Source organism: Carcharodon carcharias, chromosome 11, assembly GCF_017639515.1.
Source record: "Carcharodon carcharias isolate sCarCar2 chromosome 11, sCarCar2.pri, whole genome shotgun sequence".
NCBI classification, from domain to species: domain Eukaryota; kingdom Metazoa; phylum Chordata; class Chondrichthyes; order Lamniformes; family Lamnidae; genus Carcharodon; species Carcharodon carcharias.
In genome coordinates, this window is record NC_054477.1 from 35,383,729 (window position 1) to 35,402,040 (window position 18,312).

General features: G+C 40.5%; 1 protein-coding gene across 2 annotated transcripts in view; it reads right to left on the reverse strand.

Moving 5' to 3' along the window:
* The window catches only part of cog6 (component of oligomeric golgi complex 6), a 135,792-nt gene that overhangs the window by 4,477 nt on the left and 113,003 nt on the right, over positions 1-18,312 (reverse strand). For both annotated transcript variants that reach the window (XM_041198511.1, XM_041198510.1), the window contains 5 exons: positions 15,582-15,699; positions 12,845-12,976; positions 8,108-8,275; positions 3,339-3,446; positions 3,186-3,239 (listed from right to left, as the gene is read on the reverse strand). In XM_041198511.1, the coding sequence (XP_041054445.1) occupies positions 3,186-3,239; positions 3,339-3,446; positions 8,108-8,275; positions 12,845-12,976; positions 15,582-15,699 (580 nt within the window). The remainder of the gene's footprint in view (positions 1-3,185; positions 3,240-3,338; positions 3,447-8,107; positions 8,276-12,844; positions 12,977-15,581; positions 15,700-18,312) is intronic.

Genomic DNA, 18,312 nt, shown 5'->3' on the forward strand with positions numbered 1-18,312 from the left:
TCTTACATCAAATTATGCAAATTGCTTATGTGTAATTTATTTTCTCTTGGGCAATCTTGTTCTAGAGTCATGCAGCAAAGATGTGATTCTATAATGTTAATAGAATTCAAACTTTTGTAATGGTTTACCTTACTGCTGTTTGTTTAATAGTACATTCTGGAGGTAAAGTGAAACTAAACTTGTGTAATGAGAACATAATCACAAAGTTAAGAGTCAAATGTTGCATAGGTAGGTGTCCTTTTCAAAAACACAACCATGCCTTTGGCCTGTTTTCAGAAAGAGCTGGGCTTCTGCTGTTTGCAAATTTATAACCTATACCTTGTTGAGTTTTAAACTGCCCATCTACATTAATCCTTAAGGGGAAGTGTTAGTCAAGGAAGCATTGAGCAATTGTCAACTTAACTTGCGACAAATATGATTTAAGGGGAAATAAGTAAGGTGGTCTCAATGTTAAAAAGGGCTCCAACTCTGACCTGTATTGCTTTTCAATAGTGGAAGGACAAGTAAATAGAACATGCCAGAGTTGAGTTGGGAACAGAAGTTGGGGTAGCTAGTGCGGGGATTGTGTAACCTTGTGTTATCCTTGGCGTCATTATGTCAGTGGCTCTGCAAAGCACTAGGCTCATTGTACATTCAAACAAAGGTTCAAAAATGTAATGAGTGTGTCTGAATCCTGCATCATCTAGTGCAAAGAGCCCACTGTGACTAATGTTAAATGAGTCAAGTCTTCATGAGAAAATGCCTTGGTATTCCCAAACTTGGTAACCAATTAAAGAGAGAACATAACACATTACATGTAAAAAGGTAACCCTGTTATATAAACACATAACAAGAATTAGTGACCTTATTTGACTCAGATTTCCCCTCAGTGTTTTCGTGTTGACGTGCTGGAATTCCAGCAGAGACGTCAGGAAGGAAATGGCCTCACATGGCACAACACAGTTGCTGAAGCCATTTCCTCTCCACAATGACTAGACAAGTGCTTTTTGAACACTCAGTGAAATCAGGTTAGACTTTTGATAGCTGTGAGAATAAAAACATACTTTACTCATCTTAAGTGGCAATATTTGACTTCATAACTACCAAAATTGTGTTCTCCACAGAAAGTGATTCATTAACTTAGGTTTCTGTGCAGTAAATAGAGGGGGACAGATGGGTAATGATTTGTGATACAGCAACATTGGCTGCATTATAAAGCACAAAGGAGACACATTTTATTCATAACACAGATATAGTGTTATACTCCTGACTCACAGGAGTATTCACTTTTCATTTTTTTTTTTGGTCAGTTTTCCTGTCATTTATTTTTGGGTGGGGAATGTTTTGTAATTTTGAAATTATAAAAAGCTTCATTTTGGGGTGGAAAAGAACTGTTCAATGGAAGTCAAAGGGGTATCTGCTTCAGTTGCCACATCACAAAGTGACTTATCAAGTGGAAAGGAAGCTGGCCATTTTTGAATACATTTGGAGACATGTTTCTATACAGTTATCACACAATGAGATTTACAAGTACCTCACAGGACCAAATGGCAAGCCAAACCATTGTACCTTTACCACTGCTCCTGAACAGATTCTTGCATGATATTGTAAGACAGGATGTGTTGTGCCAAAATCCCAGTTTTATCTCTGTAAGCCTATCTGCCTGAAAGGATTCAAAACTGAGCCAGTGCGCATGCAGTTAATACAATTGCTGATAAAAAATATGTATGATGTGGTCTTTATTCAATATGTGTCACATTGTTTCTCTGATGATCCTGCACTGAATTTTTGGACCCACTGGAACCTCAGCCTTGGTAGTAGAAATCCTGCCTCTCAGCCAGAAGTTTGGATCTCAAAAGTCGACACTAAACTCATAATTTAGGCTGACATTTCAGTGGAATACAGGGAGTGTGCTGCATGGTCCGAGGTACCTTCTTTCAGATGAGACATTAAATTCAGACCTCATGTGTCCTCTCAGGCAAATATAAAAGCTTCCATGCATTATTCAATTAACTGCGAGGAAGTTTGACCAACATTTATTTCTCAATGCCATCCTTAAAGCAGATTGTCTGACTATTATCCCCCTACTGTTTGTTGAACCTTGCTGTATATTGGCTTCCCCATTGCTCTACAACAGTGATTACACTTCATGGTAGTTAATTGGTAGTACATTATTTTGGGATGTCCTGAGGTGTGAAATGTTTATATAAATGCAAAATATTTATTTATTACCTGCAGTAATATATTCTGAAACTTCTATGAAAATTTTCATTAATTAGAAAAAAATAGAGCTGATGTCAATACTTAAAAAAATTGACTTCAATAAATTTGTACATACATATAAGTATTCAAGCTATTAAAATCAAAAACTGACAAAAAATGATGAATAACATTTACCTCCTTGAGGAATTATTTTGATTATTCTACTTGGTGACATGAAACATAGCAAAAGTACATTTAGTTTAGGTTATGTTTTGAAGTTTCAACAAGAAAACAGAGCAGTACTCTGCGCAATAAAGTTTAAAAATGATGGTTATTTCTCCCCATCAGGGCTAACTGAACTTAGTTTCAATTATGTTTTTAGTCTAAAAATTATTCTTTAAAAAATATTTTCACAAAAATAGTGCTGCTGCCCTGTATTGCTGGAGAAGAGATGAAGGAAGGGGGTGGTCACGAAAAGCAACAGATCAGGATTGAATTATGGTTGAACATTCTGGAGCTTCTCTTATTTATCCTTGGAACATGAGAGGAATTCTACAAAACTTCTGCATAAAAATTAAACAGGAAACGAAGAAGAAAAGAATCATGAAGCTGTAGATTGTACACTGTTTGTTGAAGGAATGAGCTTGATGAGCTGAACAACCTTTTCTTGTTCCATGCATCCTAAAGTCATATTCTTTTCTAAAGCCATATTCCTTTCAGAAGTATAATCAATACCTTATCAAAGCATGGAATGTTATATCGTGCATCAATCTTTAGTAAGCAACCTTCAAGGAAATAATATTGTTAAACTGCAAAACACAAAGAAGTGCATTTCAGCTAATGGAGGGTCAGAATGGATAGAAGTTTCTGAGTTGGGACAAAATATAGTTGCCTTGCAAAACATGATGCCAACACACCTCTGTGACGAATATATGCTGTAGAATGTTGCACTATTCTATTGCTCATCAACAATTATAAATGGTTTTTCTGATTTTCGCACTTACCATGGCAGCTTTCAGTGATCCTCCATCCATATTAGGAAGATTGGATAAAGGACCCTAGCACATAGGACAAAAGGAGAGTTTAGAAATGCGGCATGTACAGCTGTCCTGGCCTGGCATGAATTACAGTAGGCAACTAAATTTACAGGTACTTACCTGCTCTGGTTTGTGTTGTTGTACACTGTTGTAAATGTAACTTAATCCTGCCCTGGTTAACACAAATGAAGCCTGTTCATTTATTAAAGTATCTAAGTGAGCTTCTATCTGCAGAAAGAAATAAAGAACACGTAAACAAATTTTTAACAAGAACCTGAATCTCCTCCACAGAGTATTAAGAATAAAGCTTATGGATTGTCAAGATGTGATCCAACTTGCAGTCCCTGATCATATCAACTAAATACTTTACAGATCATGTTATGGCAGCAGTCCATGCATGTCACCAAAACAGCTCATTCAAAAGCAGAGAACATCCTGATTTGAACTATGAAATGCGAGTACACTTGAGTTCACAGCAGTTCCTAGGTAACTTCTTAGCTAACTTAGCACTTCAAGACACACCCTGGTTGCAGTTGTAACATAAATTAGTAGGACGATTTAGGTGAGAAAACAGACTCAACACACTGAGTCACCATTTCAGAAGAAATTAATTAAAATAAGTACACCTTCGAACAATTAGGAGCTATCTTATGTATGTATGTGTCAGCTATGGCTTAACTGGTAGTATCTTCACCAGTGAGACAGAAAGTTATGGGCTCAAGTACCACTTGAGCTCAAAAATAAAAACTGACACTCAAGTGAGGGAGTGCTGCACTGTTACAGGTGCCTTCTTTCGGATCAGATGTGAAACAGAGGTGCCATCTGCCCTGTCAGGTGAACATAAAAGAACCCATGGCACTATTTTGAAGAGGAGCAGGGAAGTTATACCCGATGTCCTGGCCAATACTTATCCCACAATTAACATTGCAAAAAGAGATTATCTGCTCATTATCACATTGCGGTTTTTGGGAGCTTGCTATGTGCAAACTGATTGCCATTTCCTATATTAAAACAAAGACTACACTTCAAAAGAACTTCATTGGTTGTAAAACACTTTGGGATCCCTGTGATTGTGAAAAACACAATCGAAATTCAAGTCTGGAACCTACCAGGGAACAGGTTCGTTTAGATCTAGTAATGTGTAATGAGACAGGATTAATAAATGATCTCATAGTAAAGGAGCCTCTAGGTAAGACTGATCATAACATGATAGAATAATATCACATTCTGTTTAAGGATGAGAAATCTGGGTCGGAAACTAGTGTCTTAAACTCAAATAAAGCCAATTACAGAGTAGGCTGAGTGGACTGGAAAGATAGGCTAAAAGGTAAGACAATAGGGAAATTGCCACTGCGGCAGACATTTAAGGAGCTTTTTCACAACAATCAAGAAAGAGATATATTCCATTAAAAAAGAAAGACTCAGCAAGAAATATGCACCATCCATGGCTAACTAAGGAAGTTAAGGATGGTAACAAATTGAAACAAAGGATTTACAATGCTGCAAAGATTAGCGGTAGCCCAGAAGATCGTGAAAGTTTTAGAAACCAGTGATTAAAAACAACAAAGAGGGAGAAATTGAAGTATGAGCGAAAACTGGAAAAAAAATTAAAAAGAGATGGTAAAAGCTTCTACAAGTACATGAAAAGGAAAAGAACAACGAGTTAAAAACAAAAAAACTGCGGATGCTGGAAATCCAAAACAAAAACAGAATTACCTGGAAAAACTCAGCAGGTCTGGCAGCATCGGCGGAGAAGAAAACAGTTGACGTTTCGAGTCCTCATGACCCTTCGACAGAACTTGAGTTGAGAACTCAAGTTCTGTCGAAGGGTCATGAGGACTCGAAACGACAAGAACAACGAGTGTTGGTCCCTGATAGGGTGAGACTGGGGAATTAATAATGGAAAATAAGGCAATGGCAGTGACTTTGAGCAAACATTTTGTATCTGTCTTCACGTAGGAGACACAGAAAGCATCCCAAAAATAGTAGAAAAGCAAAGAGAAAAATGGAGAGAGACACTTAAAACAGTCACAATCACTAGAGAAAAAGTACTAGGAAAACCAATGGGATGACAAGTCCTCTGGACCTGATGGCTTGCATCCTAGGGTCTTAAAGGAAGTGGCTGCAGAGATTGTGGATACATTGGTTGTAATCTTCCAAAATTCCTTAGATTCAGAAAAGGTCCCAGTGGATTGGAAAGCCACAAATGTAACAACTGCTACTCAAGAAAGGAGGGAGACAGAAAACAGAAAACTACAGGCCAGTCGGTCTAACATCTGTCATTGGGAACATGCTAGAATACATTATTAAGGAGGTAATTGTTGGGCATTTAGAAAATCATAATACAATCGGACAGAGTCAACATGGTTTTGTGAAGGGGAAGTCATGTTTGACAAATTTAATAGAGTTCTTTGAGGACATAACAAGCAGGGTGGATAAAGGGGAACCAATACACGTAGTTTCTTTGGATTAGCAAAAGGCATTCGACAAGGTGTCACATAAAAGGTTACTGCAGAAGATAAGACCTCATTACGTTGAGCACAGTATATTAGAATGAATAGAGGATTGGCTAACTAAAAGGAAACAAGAGTTTTCAGGTTCGCAAGCTATAGCTAGTGTAGAACTGCATGGATCAATGCAGGGGGCCTCAGCTATTTACAATCCATATTAATGACTTGAATGAGGGACAGGTTGTTTTGCAGCCAAGTTTGCTAATGATGCAAATATAAGTAAGAAAGCAAGTTATGAGAAGGATACAAAGAGTCTGCAAAATAATAGATAGGTTAAGTGGGTGGGCAAAAAACTGGAAGATGTGAGAAAAGTTGAGGCTGTCCACTTTGGCAAGAACAACAGAAAAGCAGAATATCATTTAAATATACAGAATGTTGAAATATAGAAGGATCTGGGTGTCCTTGTAACTCTTTTGAGCACAAACACGTTTCCATCTGTTTCAGATGAAGTTACATTGTTTCATAGTTTGCCATTGTGAGATTTGAACTCTTGATCTTGGGGTTACAAGCCCAGTACCATAACCACTTGGCTATTGAGGCCAAGCTCTGGGTGTCCTTGTACATGAATTTCAAACAATTAGCATGCAAGTACCACAAGTAATTAGGAAAAGTAGGGAAGTTTTCTACAGCTATACAGGGTATTGGTGAGACTGTACCTGGAGTACTGTGTACAGTTTTGGTCTCCTTACTTAAGGAAGGATATACTTGCATTGAAAGAAGTTTAGAGAAGGTTCACAAGGCTGATTCCTAGGACGAAGGGATTGTCTTGAGCAGGTTGGGCCTATACTCGTTGGAGTTTAGAAGAATGAGAGGTGATCTTATTGAAACATACAAGATTCTGAGTGGACATGACAGGGTAGATGCTGAGAGGATGCTTCCTCTTGTGGGGGAAGCTAGAACTAGGGGACACCGTTTCAAATAAAGGGTCTCTCATTTAAGATGGAGATGAGGAGCAATTTCTTCTCTCAAAGGATCATTCCTCTTTGGAATTCTCTTTCACAGAGAGCAGTGGAGGCTGGGTCACTGAATACATTCAAGGCTGAGTTAGACAGATTTTTGATTGACAAGGCAGTCAAGGGTTATGGAGGACAGGCAGGAAAGTGGAGTTAAGCCATGATCTTACTGAGTGGTGGAATAGGCTTGATAGGTCGCGTGGCCTACTCCTGTTCCTATTTCTTTTGACGTTAAGACATTTTTTTTCTATAATAATAGCTTTGAGGCAAGTACTATTACAAAGTGCAAACGGGGGAAATGTGTGTATGCTATTTCTGGCTATCCATCAAAACCATGTGCTCAAACATTTGGATTTAATTATGGTGTGGCAAAAATAATAGAGAAGTGCAATGCTTTGGAAGAGCAAAACTTCAGATTATGAGAAGGGTAGCATTGAAGATCTGATCAAAAATTCCAAGGAAAAAATTGGCTAACCAAAAAAAAAACGTGGAAATGTACAACATTATGCAGAATAAAGGTAAGGCTGAGACCAGGGACGGGGTTGAATGAGTAAATTATTAACAACACAAAACTAGTCAGTTGGGGGATAACTAAGCACAGTATTTTTTCTACTGTAAATAATACACACGAGCAGGGAGGAGGGGGAGAAAAGTACTTCACAAAATAATCTCAGTCCTTGCCACTCTGGGATGCCCACTCTTCAAAAATTTGATTTCCAGACTAACCCCAAACTACCTTGCTGAAGGCTGTCCTGGCCCAATCATAGGGGCTGTTTGGTGCCCCACAGGTTGTCACCAAAGTTCAAATGAAGCTGGGACCTCAAAATCACGGGGGAGCCACTTCAACACCAGATGGGGGGGTTGACCAGCGGAGTGCCCAAAAGTCAAAATCGAATGTGTATCTGGTTTAGATGTAATGAGGAAACCAGAATGGCTTTGGAAAAGTAAAACAGGTTTCAAAAGTCTGAAATGTTTGACTGTATTAGATTTTCAGAAGGTACTTGAAAAAGTTGCACACCGGAGTCTCAAAGAAGGTAAAATGTGTAATTTTTGGTGAAGTAGCTACCTCAACTGAAAATTGAAAAGAAAGCAGGAAGCAATGGTAAGGGGGAAAATGGTTGCACAGAAGTAACAAGTGGAACTCTGCAGGGCCTTCTAGCATTAAAATGAAAAACATGAATCATGGGAATATGAAATAAAAGCAGAAAATGCATGAAATGCAAATTAGGTTAATTAACATGCACCTGAGAAAGAATAATTGATGCTTGAAGATTTGGATATGATGTTCTGCGGGCCTACTACACTGTTGCTTTCAACTTTAAATGCAATTCTCTAATATAGGTTTAGCCTGAATAGACAAATTGAGCAGATCTAAAATCTCCTCTAATTACAGTTGCTTTTCATATGTGAGCACTGAAAAATGTACCTGAAACTGAAGCATTTCAAGCCGCTTATCAGTAAATTCAAAGAGGGACAAAGTTGTCTTCATCATGTGTAGAGAGTTTACCATGTAGGTCGCCATGTCTGCGGTGTCAAGGTTACTCGCGGATACAGTGCACAACTGTAATAGTGGGTCCATTATACAGGAAAGTACCTGATGGTAGAAAGTAAAATACTTCAACATATTTGTTTAGGTAAACAACCTACATGCTGTTCTGCACCTTCACAAAGTTTTCAAAGTTGACTTCTCATTATTCATGTCCTCTCTGCACCAGATTGTCTCCTAAATTCATTTGTAACCATTCATTTGTTGGTTGACTTTTTTTTGCAGTCGACATACCTTTGCCTTGATTTTTTTTCCCACATGCACCACAGTTTTCTGGCTGTAATCCTCACCTTGATTTTTTAACCTTAGCCATCGTAGCTGTGAGACGCACTGAGTGGAAGCTGATTGCTTCCCAATGGAAATGGAAGGAATCACTAAGCAACAGCAACAGAGTCATTGTGATTCACTTTCAAACATGCAGGCTTTGGTGGAGATCTGGGGGCAGGACAGCTGCCTTATTCCTTGAAATTACTGGCAGCCCAAGGGACAAAAAAAGCCTTGGGAAACTTTTAAAAGAATTAAACAGACAGTAGACTTTAAAACTGCTTGCCTGATATGTTTGGACCCAAGAGCTTTCATATTTCATTTTGCAACTTCAATTTAGTTCAACCTTTTAAATTTGGAATTGTACACACCAGCAAATAGAACACAAACTTGTTCAGGTCTTAAAGAGTCAGCTAATGATAAAAATAAAAATCAGTAAAAGTAAAATGGCTGAACCAGAGAAAAGGGAATTGAAACTAAAGGTAATAAAGTGCTTCATTAACATTTTTATATATACAAAAGGAGTATAGTGGAAACTACAGCATCAGCTTGCTTGCAATGAGATAAAAACTTAAGACTTTGGACTGATTTTCCTGTGAGCTTAGGAAAACCTGACCTACAAACTTTAATATCTTAAGAAAGACACACCTGACCCATGCGTTACTTTGCCCAGGATTTTTGTCTTTTTACAAAGAGGTTGGGGTCACAGTACATTTTGCGAGTCGCAGTGGAGTGCATGAGGGGTATGGTTATGGTAGGGGCCAGTTAGAAAGTCCACCTCGGTTCTCCAACACATTGCAGCCCAGCTCCCAACTATGTTTCAAGGTCCCCTAATCATCACCCCTCATCCATCCCACCCCTCCAACCACTCCCACTCCCCCCCTCAAATCGCCCATGCCACCTCCATGCACCCCACGCCCCCACCGGACTCTTGTCATGCTCAGTACAAGCATGAGGATATTAGATATTCCAGGCTGTAAGATTATACTTTGTGAAAGCCAAAAAACCTGTTAAGATGGCTGCCACTTAACATGCAACAATGGGCATTTAAACCGTGGACAGTATTTGATTCTGAGGCCAATGTTTAGTTAAACAAGATCTGACTAAGGGTACTTCATGGCCAACTGTGAAGTTTGAACATCTCATTATTTCAGGATGAAACAGCACTTGAATGATAGGGCATCTCTAAGCTGCTGGTCTCCGAGTGCCATATTGAACAAAGAAGGATATTTGAGCTCAGGTTGGGGCAGAGATAAGAGTGAATGACCATTGTCGACTTCTATGGTATCGTGCTGGTCTGGAGCCCAGAAGTGTTAATCCTGCAGTCATGTGACAAACTGACTTTCAGGGACTGAAGTTTAAAATATCCTGAACAAAGCAAATCCAGCAGAGAAACATCTGAACCATCAGAAACATCTGAAATGCCTGAACCATCATAGTTGAAAGTCTTCTAATACAGCTAGTATTGTATTTTCTCCAGCGGCCTACTCCACCTGAGAGCCAATCTCATGGCTATTTGTCTACAATAGGCTTTACAGCTTCAAGAGAATCCTCTATTTCTGAAAGATGTTCAGTGCAAATAAAGTATCAACTCAACTAAGATGACATCAGGTCTGCATCGAACTAGGGACTGAGTTATAAATTCCATTTGTATGATTAGGGCCTTAACTTCATCTGTATATAATCTTTGCATACGTGATAGTGAGTGAAGAGAGTGATTGAGACATTGGCCAGAATTTTCTGCTTGGCGAGCGGGGGTGGAACCCACTCACCGAAACGTAAAATGACACAAGGTAATGTCGGGCGAGCGTCCCGACATCACCGCGCGTCATTTAGATTTTTGAGCGCCCGCCGAACTGTCAAAGGCCTATTAAAAATGAATTGAACTAATAAACTGAGCTGCCTGTCCAACCTTAAGGTTGACGGGCAGGCGAAGAGCCCAGGCAGCCTTCACATTTTTCATGGAACCTCATTCACGGGTGGGATGAGGTTTCATGAAGTGTTTCAAAACTGAATAAAACTTTTCTTAAAAATTAATTGACATGTCCCAGTTCATGTGACACTGTCACATGAGGGGACATGTTTAAAAATTTTAAAATTTCTTTATTTAGATGTTTAAAACATAAACTAATCTCCCTGAGGCACCTCTGTGCCTCAGGGAGATTTCTGCACTCTTTCGCGTGCATGCATGAAAGAGTGCAGGCCCCGACTCAGGGAACCCATCCCCCCCAACCCGCCCACACAGGGAGCGCTCAGTGCTTCCAGGTGCGCGTCACGCTGGGCGGGCTTTAATTGGCAAGCCCACATAAAATGGCAGCGCGGACCTGATCAGGGGTGCCGATGAGGTTCACCCCCGCTCCCACCCGGCCCCGTACAACCCCCCCAATAGGGGGGGAGGGGGGGGGAATTCTCCCCATTGTGTTTCAAACATCTGAAGGAAGTGTGTGATAACAAATTACCTTCTTTATTTTTAAAATCACCAAAAAGCCTGCTGCTGGAATTTATTTTTAAATTAGGAAAAATCACTCTGCGGTAAGGAAATACACACGCCTTACATAGAAACATCCTGATTACAGACTTGAAGTGACCACACAAATTCTGTCCATAACATCCTCTATAATCACTCACCCAGTATACAATATGTAGAGTCCTCAGAAGCCATGCAATAGCAATGGGAATTATTTTGAAATCATTAGGGAAAAAAAATCACTAGCAATCTAATAAAACCATGAATTCAAAGCCATGATCATTGATAACTGGAAAGAAAAATCTACTACAGTAAAAAAAAGTCATCCTGCAGGTGCCTATTAAGGTTGTAAACAAACAACAAACGAAATAAAAAGCATAATCTGTTATTACTGCCTCTTAAAATGTCAATCATTTATGGATCAATAGAATACCTGCTGAGCAGTTACAGGTATCATAACAAAGGTTTCCAGCTACACTGCCCAAAATCGATGGAATGGAATGGTGTCCAACTTTTATTTCAAAGCAGAATGCCTGTCAATCAATGAAGAGGATCAGGTGTGGAGATTTTTTCAACTTTTAGAAGTAGGATTTTTTTTCAGCCAGAGCTATCAGTCAAATTAAATCATCCCACAAAACATGACAGCAGAGGCTGACAGATTTTTTTTTTTTTACATTTTTTAAATGCATTATGGCATTTTCTGCACTGAAAAAGGCATTGTAATGCATGACACATTGATGGTCAATGTAAGGGTCAACTTACCTTTGCAGGACAGATTTCTATGATGAATCACTGCATTAAAAACACATCTACATTTCAATACCGCATCTAATAGTGATGTTTGAAGGGGCCAAAACATTTTACACTTACCTTTCAAAATGTTCCCGACTCTTCAGCAGGCTTCCTTCCATGGTCATGAGCTCTCCAAGGTGGTGTTTTTTTTTTAGGGCTTCCAAAACCCACACCGATACACAAAAGCTGTGCGCTGGAAGAAATGTAATTTTTTTTGTGGTCCTCACAATGGAGACCCAACTTCAGAAGAGGTGCTTGTGGCTTTTGTCAACCCGCCTTCCCGCCCCGCAAAAAGGCCACATGAAACCGGTGTGAGGTCAGGAAGGCAGAGGAAAATAGTTTTTTTTTTTGCTGAGACAGGAATCCGACCCTTAGATTTCCATTCCTGCTGACTTACGGTTTAAAGTGGGAATGATGAGGCATATCACCTTCATGTCTCATTGAGTGCATACCCACTCAACACTGTTAAGTTGCTGATGCTAACAAATCTTGATTGAAAATGTATCCACAAATTAAACTAAGAATAGCTCTTCAAAAGCTTCATGAAATTCAACCAAGATCAAAACATGCATGAAAAATAAGTGAAAACAGAACAGTTGGCTGGACTAAAACCAAAAAATTGCAGATGCTGGAAATCCAAAACAAAAATACCTGGAAAAACTCAGTAGGTCTGGCAGCATCGGCGGAGAAGAGCACAGTTGATGTTTCAAGTCCTCATGACCCTGTTCTGTTGAAGGGTCACGAGGACTCGAAACGTCAACTGTGTTCTTTTCCGCCGATGCAGCCAGACCTGCTGAATTTTTCCAGGTATTTCTGATTCTGTTTTTGTTTTAGTTGGCTGTACTGTTGGACATCCTGCATTAGAGAGGCTAAAAACTTCTTTAAAGAGCAAGCTTTTGACATTTATAGAATAATGTGCTGAAAATGATGAAAGGGTTTCAACACGTTCAAAACTAAGTTCTTGGCAATGCAAATTCAGAATCTCTACAAACCACGTACTATTGCGATTAAAAAAAGTGCACAATTTGATACATTTGAAAAATATCAAGGCCTTTGACCAAAGGAATTACATTTTTGGGTAAGTTTCAATTTACCTGAACAAAATCCGCTTGTCTTGCATCCAACGGCACAACTGAGGAGTCATGACAGGAAAGAACTTCACGCAACAGGGACAAAGTGTGATTCAGTGCAGTGGTAGGTCCTAGGTCAGGAGGAGGGAGTTCAACCTTTGTGAATTGAAATGGAGGCGTTAGTTTCTTCCTTAATGGTTACTATATCCACAGCCTTTAATGTAGTAACATGGCCCAAATCACTTCACAGGGGCGTTTTGAAACCAAATTTGGCACCAAACCATATAAAGAGATATTAGAACAGTTTTGTCAAAGAGGTAAGAGTGTCTTAAAGTAGAAGAGAGGGGTAGAGCGGTGGAGAGGTTGATGGAGGGAATTCCAAAACTTAGAGCCTCAGCAGCTGAAGGCATCACTACTAATGGTGGAGCAATGATTTTTGGAGATGCACAAAAGGCCGGAATTGGAGGAGCGGAGGTCTCAGGGAGTTGTAGACAGAGTTCCATTTAAGATACGTGTGTCTGTGGGCACACAGCAGGTCAGAGCTAATCACACAGGGAACAACAAGCCGCACAAAGAAGTAGTCTCTTTAAAATTTGCATATGTATGCTGTAAGGGATTACGCAGTCTGATGGGCTGTGCACATCAAAGGGAAATTAGAGGGAACAAGGATTGTAGGAGATTACAGAGATAGGGAGGTCAAAGCATTGGAGGGATTTGAAAACAAGGATGAGAATTTTTAAATCGGGCTATTGTTGGACCAGGAGCCAATATAGGTTAGTGAGCAGGGTAATAGGTGAACAGGATGGGGATTTGGTGCAAGTAATGACAAGGGCAGCAGAGTTTTGGGTGAGCTCAAGTTTACAGAGGGTTCAATGTGTATAGCTGGTCAGCAGAGCTTTCAAATAGTTCAGTTCAGAAATAACAAAAGCAGATGAGATTCAAACAGCAGAGCTGAGGCAGGACAAAGACAGGTGATGTATGGAGCTGGAAGTTGGCAGTCTTAGTATGATAAACAAACAGATTTTATTGAGTGAAATTGCTAAGCAAGGCATTCACAATTGCTCTGGCCCTTCACATGAAAATATGCTGGAACCTCTTAAAATGTTATTGTTTGAGTAAACGAAGATGCTCCTTATCCTAATGAACGTTTTCATTTACATACAGTAATTAAGAAATCGTTTCTGTTAGTTGGCACTTGACAATCCCAATTTTACAGGATCTAGCTAATTAGCTACAGTTAATGACTAGATAATTTACGAACATATATGAACATATGAAATAGGAGCAAAAGTAGCAATTCAGCCCCTCAAGCCTGCTCCGCCATTCAATAAGATCATGGCTGATTAGTTTGTGTTTTGAATTCCACATTCCCATCTACCTCCGATGACCTTTGATTCCCCTGCTTATAAGAATCTTTCCACCTCTGCCTTAAAAATATTCAAAAATATTCGGAAGCAGAGAGTTCCAAAGTTGCACAACCCTCTGAGAGAAAATACTTCTCCTCATCTCTGTCCTAAAAGGGCAACTCCTAATTTTAAAAGTGTTCCCTAGTTCTGGACTCACCCCACCCACATTCACTTTGTCAATACCGCTCAGGGTCTTATATACTTCAATCAAGTCACCCCTCACTCTACTAAACTCCAGTGGAAATAAGCCCAGTTTGTCTAATCTTTCCTCATAAGTAGGCCAGCTCATTCCAGGTATCAATATAATAAACCTCCTCTGAACTGCCTCAAGCACATTTACATCCTTTCTTAAATAAAAAGACCTTGCACAAAATATTCGAGATGTGGTCTCACCAATGCCCTGTATAACTGAAGCATAACATCTTACTTTTATGTTCAATTCCTCTCGTAATAAAGGATAGCATTCCATTAGCCTTTTTAATTACTTGCCGTATCTGCATACTCACTTTTTGTGACCCATGTATTAGGATACCTAGATCCCCCTGCACTTTGGAATTCTGCAGGTGTTCTCCGTTTAATTAATGGTCTGCTTTTTTATTCTTCCTGCCAAAGTGAACAACTTCACATTTTCCTACATTTTTCCTACACGGGCTCTGCGTGACAGATTTTTGCCCACTCAGTCAACCTACCTATATCCGGCTGCAACATCCTTACATCCTCGTACAACATACTTTCCTATGTATCTTTGTGTCATCTGCAAATTTAGCTGCCATGCCTTCACTCCCCTCATCTAAGTCATTGATATAAATTGTAAAAAGTTGAGGCCCCAGCACAGACCCCTGCGGGACTTCCCTCGTCAAAACCTGCCAATCAGAAAAGGACCTATATACGCATACTCTTTGTTTTCTAATAACTGTAGAATGAATAAAGGAAGACAGCCCATGCTGGGTTAAATGTTTTTGGGTACATTATAAATGAATACTATTAGTAAAAGGTATGGTCAAGAATGTGACATTATAACTTTGGGATTTGTTCATTTCAGAGATTAAAAAAAGTACGAATGGAAAATGGACATTATCCAAAAAGGACTACAGACCTTTTTGAAAATCTTGATTGAGTACATTACATGTAAAATTAATATTAGAACTACATTCTCTAAACTACCCTTCTAATCTTTCAGCTGCTCCATTTACATGAATGTGTATTTTGGCAATAGCACTGAAAAGAATGCAAGAAACTGAGTATAATTCCAAGCCGCACACAGCTTGTTATTTTCTTTTGCCATCAGTTGATTTATACTGGAAGAGAATCTACTGAAGGTTGCTACAAAGATTGATGTTACTTCTACAGTTCACCTTATCCATTAATTTACTGGCATGAAGACCCAGGCTATTGAAGAACATTTTCTTGCTGAGGACATGCATTTCTTCAATTGTGGTCAGCAGTGTGGCTGCACAGTTTCCAACAATTCCACTGTGGAAAGGAAAGAAAAGTAATCAGGATTGTAAGTTTTGGTTGAATATCATTTGTGAATTAATGGGTAAATGCACCATGAGGTGGTCCCATACAAATGTGGAAGATTGCTGGTTCATGCTGAGACAACACAACTCAGTGTAGGATGGCAGTGGCACTCCAAGTGGCACCACAGCCACATCTGATTTTTTTTATTCATTCATGGGATGTGCACATCACTGGCTAGCCAACATTTATTGCCCATCCCTAATTTCCCTTGACAAAGTGGTGGTGAGCTGCCTTCTTGAACTGCTGAAGTCCACGTGGTGTAGTTGCAGTCCATGTGCTGTTAGGGAGGGTGTTCCAGGATTTTTGCCCCAGAGATAGTGAAGGAATGGCAATATATTTCCAAGTCAGGGGTGGTGTGTGGCTTGCAAAGGAACAAAGTGGTGGTATTCCCATGCATCTGCTGCCCAGTTCTTTTAGGTGGTAGCAGTCATGGGTTTGGAAGGTGCTGGCTAAGAAGGCTGGGTGAGTTCCTGAAGTGCATTTTGTAGATGGTATACACTACTGCCATTGTGCGTCAGTGGTCGAAGGAGTGAGTGTTTGTGGATGATATGCCAATCAAGAGAGCTGCTTTGTCCTGGATGGTGTCAAATTTCTTGAGTGTTGTTGGAGCTGCACTCATCCACGCAAGTGGAGAGTAATCAATCACACTACTGACTTGTATCTTGTGGATGGTGGACAGACTTTGGAGGGGGTTAGGAGGTGAGTTACTCGTTGCAGGATTCCTAGCCTCTGACCTGCTCTTGTAGCCTCAGTATTTATATGGCTAATCCAGTTCAGTTTCTGGTCAATGGTAACCCCAAAGATGTTGATAGTGGGGGGATTCCATGATGGTAATGCTATTGAATGTCAAGTGGTGATAGTTAGACTCTCTCTTGTTGGAGATGGTCATTGCCTGGCACTTGTGTGGCGCGAATGTTACTTGTCGCTTGTCAGCCCAAGCCTGGATATTGTCCAGGTCTTGCTGCATTTGGACATGGACTGCTTCAGTATCTGAGGAGAACATTGTGCAATTATCAGCAAACATCCCCACTTCTGACTTTATGATGGAAGGAAGGTCACTGATGAAGCAGCTGCAGATGGTTGGGCCTAGGACACTACGCTGAGGAACTCCTGCAGTGATGTGCTGGAACTGAGATGGTTGACTTCCAGCAACAACAACCATCTTCCTCTGTGCTAGGTATAACTCCAAGCAGCGGAGAGTTTCCCTCCTGATTCCCATTGTTTTTAGTTTTGCTAGGGCTCCTTGATGCCATAATCAGTCAAATGCTGCCTTGATGTCAAAGACAGTCACTCTCACCTCACACTGGGAGTTCAGCTCTTTTGTCCATTTTTGACACAAGGCTGTAATGAGGTCAAGAGCTGAGTGATCCTGGCAGAACCCAAACTGAGCGTCAGTGAGTATGGTTATTGCAAAGAAATGCACCTTGATAACACTGCTAATGACCCCATTCATCACTTTACTGATGGTCGAGAGCAGAGTGATGGGGTGGTAATTGGCTGGGTGGATTTTTCCTGCTTTTTGTGTAAGTACATACCTGGATAATTTTCCACATTGCTGGGTAGATCCCTGTGTTGTAGCTGTACTGGAACAGCCTGGCTAGGGGCACAGCAAGTTCTGGAGCACAAGACTTCAGTACTGCTGCCAGAATATTGTCAGGGCAGATAGCCTTTGCCATATCCAGCACCTTCAGCCATTTCTAGATATCACATGGAGTGAATCAAATTGGTTGAAGACTGGCATTTGTGATGCTGGGGACCTCCAGAGGTGGCCAAGATGGATCATCCACTTGGCACTTCTGGCTGAAGATTGTTGCAAATGCTTCAGCCTTATCTCTTGCACTGATATGCTGGGCTCCCCCATCACTGAGGATGGGGATATGTGTGGAGCCTCCTCTGCCAGTGAGTTGTTTAATTGTCCACCACCATTCACGGCTGGATATGGCAGGACTGCAGAGCTCAGATCGGATCCATTGGTTGTGGGATAGCTGAGCTCTGTATTTCGTATGCTGTTTACGCTGTTTGGCTCACAAGTAGTCCTGAGTTGTAGCTTCATCAGGTTGACACCTCAGTTTTAGATATGCTTGGGCTGCTACTGGCATGCCCTCCTGCACTCTTCACTGAACCAGGGTTGATCCCCTGGCTTGGTGGTAATGGTAGAGTCGGGGATATGCCAGGTTATGAGGTTACAGATTGTGTTGAAGTACAATTATGCTGTTGCTATTGGCCACAATGCCTCATGGATAACCAGTTTTGAATTGCTAGATCCATTGAAATCCATCCCATTTCGCACGGTGGTAATGTCACACATAATGGGGGGAATCCTCAATGTGAAGATGGGACTTTGTCTCCACAAGGACTGTGCAGTGGTCACTCCTACCGATACTATAATGGGCAGATGCATCTGCGGCAGGCAGATGAAGTCAAGTATGTTTTTCCCTCTGGTTGGTTCCTGCACCACCTGGCGCAGTCACAGTCTAGCAACTATGTCATTAAGGACTAGGCCAGCTCAGTCGGTAGTGATGCTAATGAATCACTCTTGGTGGCGGACATTGAAGTCCCTCACCC